Source organism: Selaginella moellendorffii, unplaced genomic scaffold, assembly GCF_000143415.4.
Source record: "Selaginella moellendorffii unplaced genomic scaffold, v1.0 SELMOscaffold_198, whole genome shotgun sequence".
Classification (NCBI taxonomy): domain Eukaryota; kingdom Viridiplantae; phylum Streptophyta; class Lycopodiopsida; order Selaginellales; family Selaginellaceae; genus Selaginella; species Selaginella moellendorffii.
The window spans coordinates 69,193-72,821 of record NW_003314458.1 but is presented as its reverse complement, the minus strand read 5'-3'; the positions used below and the strand labels follow the sequence as shown (position 1 = coordinate 72,821).

At 45.2% G+C, this 3,629-nt stretch overlaps 1 protein-coding gene across 1 annotated transcript; it reads left to right on the top strand.

Annotated features, from left to right (window-relative positions):
* Positions 1 to 763: 763 nt before the first annotated feature.
* LOC9648359 (rab9 effector protein with kelch motifs) lies at positions 764 to 1,511 on the top strand. Its single transcript, XM_024667792.1, has 4 exons — positions 764 to 947; positions 998 to 1,165; positions 1,220 to 1,360; positions 1,411 to 1,511. Exons 1-4 carry the CDS (start codon positions 764 to 766, stop codon positions 1,509 to 1,511), a joined length of 594 nt encoding a protein of 197 aa, XP_024523560.1.
* Positions 1,512 to 3,629: the final 2,118 nt, after the last annotated feature.

The following is a 3,629-nucleotide window of genomic DNA, read 5'->3' as shown; positions in this document are numbered from 1 at the left end:
TTTATAATTAGAATCAACACTGTAAAATTAGAAAAGAAGATGTATTTATCTTGGGTATGCTATATCTCCCAGCGGAGCTGGGGTCCTTGCTAGTACTCATATATTTAAACAAAAGAGCCGGTATAATAATAGCATATACTGGCGTCACTTATTCTGGGCATATGCCAAAATCTAATGGCTGAGATTAAACAATGGAGAGCCGTGACTTTTGGGATCATAAAAAATTTCAATTCTCTTTTAGGGCGCGTGAGCACGAGCAGAGAGCGTCAATCATCGCTTGCGGGAAGGTACTCTCTCTCTCTCTCTCTCTCTCTCTCTCTCTCTCTCTCTCTCTCTGTGTATTTGTTTCTCTGTTTGCAAAGGTTTGAGAGGCTCACGGCTTTCTCTGTGTCGCCATAGTTGTGCTCGATGATCAGCGAGAACAGGCTCAACGCCTTCCAGACTTACGTGGGGAACAAATCCGCCAGCATCCGCCTGCGCAGGTGCATTTGGTAGATCGACGTGCTCTGCTCGGAAATGCGACGAGGATTGGGAGTGAAAGGCGAAGAGGCTCTGATGGAGCGCACGACAGGGATGACGTCTCGGAAAATGAGGGGATTCACGTTGTCATCGATGACTAGAATCAAGGTTCTTCACTCTCTTGCTCGTTGCCATTCTTTTTTCGAGTCTCTCAAGTCCCTGTTTGTTCCAGGTTCTCGAGGCTGGAACCACGACTAGAATCAAGGTTTTTCACTCTCTTGCTCTTCGCTATTCAACTGGAAATATGGTTTTGATCATGTTTTGCTGGGATCGTGCAGGGACGTACATCTGGAGCAAGCCTGTGATGAAAGGAACGCACCCTTCTCCTCGGGACAGCCACAGCCCCACGGCCGTCGGGTCTAAGCTCTATGTGTTTGGTGGTACCGATGGAACCAGCCCGCTAGATGATCTCTTTGTTTTGGATACTGGTAAGCGAGTTCTATCAAATTTTTTTTCTTGTTCTTATCATCCAATGCAGCTACCAACACCTGGGGGAAACCCGACGTTTTTGGTGATGTTCCTGCTCCGAGAGAAGGACATAGCACATCTCTCATCGGTGACAACCTGTTAGTGTTTGGGGGATGTGGGAAATCCAGCGATCCCTCAGAGGAGGAGTACTACAACGACCTCCATGTTTTGAACATGAGTAATATCCTGTTATCTTTCCTGGTTTTCTTCTAAACTCTTTTTTTTCCTGTAGATACTTTTTTCTGGAAGAAGATTTCTACCACTGGAGTCTCACCTATTCCTCGGGATATCCATAATAAGAACTGTTGCATTGTCATGGGTGGCAAGAACGGTGGTAATGCCTATCTATACGACATTCATATTCTGGACACAGGTACATACATTGTGCTGGTTTTAAACTTGCGAATTCATTTGTGTTTCCAGAAACAATGGCATGGCGGGAGGTAAAGACGACTAGTGCCGAGCTGATGCCAAGAGCTGGTGAACGCAGGGCGAGGCATATTATTCTTCTATGGGGGATGTAACGAAGAGTTTGAAGCTCTGGATGACATGTATTTCCTCGACACAGGTTGGCTTCTTCTTTTATTGACATTGCTGCTGACAATATGGTTGCCGTTTTTCTGTGAAAAGATGCTGAGGGAGAAAGATCCATCAGAACCAAAGCTACCCATGCGTAAGGAACTTAAGAGAAGGCGGCAAGAGTATTGTGCCACGCCATTTGTGCTAGACAAGCAACGGGATGCGGACAAGAGCTTGGTTTCATCTCACGGAGGTATCTGCAGAAAACCTTGGACCTCTCCAAATTTTCTCTGTCAAACTCATGCTACAGAGTTTCAAGCTCACGTTCAGCCGCTAGGCGAGAAGATGTTCGAGGCTAAAGTAAGCGACGTATTCAACTACAGATACACGCTAGAAGCCTCCATCGATGGGAAGCTCTTCCGTGGGCTGCTCTTCTCGTACAAGCCTGGCTTTGCTCAGGCAGTGCAATCTTACATCCTCAGTTACTCTCTAATGCCAGGAAGGAAAGCATCACAGGAGGAAACCACAGCACGTCCAAAAGGCCGTAGTAAAAGCTAACCGAGCAAAGAGGAGTTCAAAGAAACCATGGATATCCATACCTGCTCTTCCTATAATTATTAAAGTTTCACAAAGTCTTTATTACACAGCCTCACCTTTTTTTTGTTCTTCTGGATTATCAGTTGTTTCTTCTTTGTCTACACAATACAAAAGATTGTTTTTTAGTAATGTGCTTTTTTTTGTTAGTTTACCTTCTTTATAATCTTCTGTGAACACGGACGTGAAAAGGTGATACACTGCTAGAATCCTTCCTAATCGACTCTCTTTTGCAGAGTGGGTGCTAATACATGGTCCCTACTTTACACTTCTATAATGCAAAAGCTACAGGCTTGCCACAAAGAGGGGTATAAACTGGTGAAGTGCAATGATTTCCCTCCTCGGAAACGGTAGTGTGGTTGCTCTAGGATCTGATTGGCCAAATACATGCGTTACATGAATGGTTTGTCTCAAGGTGGTAGCAGTGAATCCACTTGGAGGAATCCGCACAGCCATGGAGAGAACACTTCAGGCTGGAGTCATCCCGAGGAAAGGATTTCTGCATGGGACGTAGTGGCAGGGTAAGAGATAACAGATGAGAAACTGAAATGCAGTTTTTGTTTTTGGATTCACAGGTACACATCCTCGGCTGTGTATGCAGCTGCATTGGAGGATTTGGTTGGGTCGCTGACGCCAGGAAAGTTTGCTGACTTTGTGGTGTTGTCCAAGTCTCCTTTTGGACAGGGCACGGGCATTTTTCCTCCAGTGGTTGTGTTCGTTGGTGGAAATTTTGCCTTCCCTTCTTAAGGCGTTATTCCATAATTACTTGGTCTTTTAAATATAGCATATTTGCGAGAAGATTCGTGAGGAGAAAGCAGCCAGAATCATCAAGCAGCTGGTAAAGACCTTCAAAGAGATTTATTTGAGGGGCGTGGTTCACCAGAATCTCAAGCTCGACAACATTCTTTCCAAGCTAAACATGCATGACAAGTGGTGATCAGCACCTTTAGGAGATATCACAACAGCGAAGTACATGGCAGCTGAGGTGGTGGAGAACAAGGATTGGAGCTCTACATGGCAGCCATCGAAATGTGGGGGCTAGGAGCAATTTTATACAAGACGCTGGGAAAGGGAGGATACCAGCCAATGGAAGCATTTGATCTCATGTGACAGGGGGCGACCTCTGTTTCGGATCCACGGCCAACATCTTAGAAAGGAGATCCTCTGCTGCAAACAAGCAAGGACCAATCAGGTTCAGGTTCGATCAGGTTCTGCAACACCCATGGATTTGTCAAAAATTGCAGCATTAAGACCGACAAGCTGTGAAGGAGTGGTGTGAAAAGGAGTGCTCCCGGCCTTGAGAACAACTTGGGCATGAAGAAAGTTCAAGTGGCTTAAAAGAAAATGCCAGCAGTAAGTTCCTATTTTTCCTTCACCATTACTAACTTCATTTGCTTGCGTTTTTCTTTTTTGTATTCTCCGGACATCAACATCTCTTATGTCTATGGCTGGAAAACATTTTCAGTGGCTGCCGAGAACAAATGCAGAATGAAAACAAGTGGAACGAAAAGGAAAACGAGGGAGTTGAA

What these genes read in the sequence shown, in the direction of transcription:
- LOC9648359 (XM_024667792.1), top strand. Translation starts at nt 764, where the DNA reads ATGGTTTTGATCATGTTTTGCTGGGATCGTGCAGGGACGTACATCTGG. An exon ending in TCTCTTTGTTTTGGATACTG is followed by an intron (nt 948 to 997) that starts GTAAGCGAGTTC and finishes CATCCAATGCAG; the next exon opens with CTACCAACACCTGGGGGAAA. An exon ending in CATTCATATTCTGGACACAG is followed by an intron (nt 1,361 to 1,410) that starts GTACATACATTG and finishes TTGTGTTTCCAG; the next exon opens with AAACAATGGCATGGCGGGAG.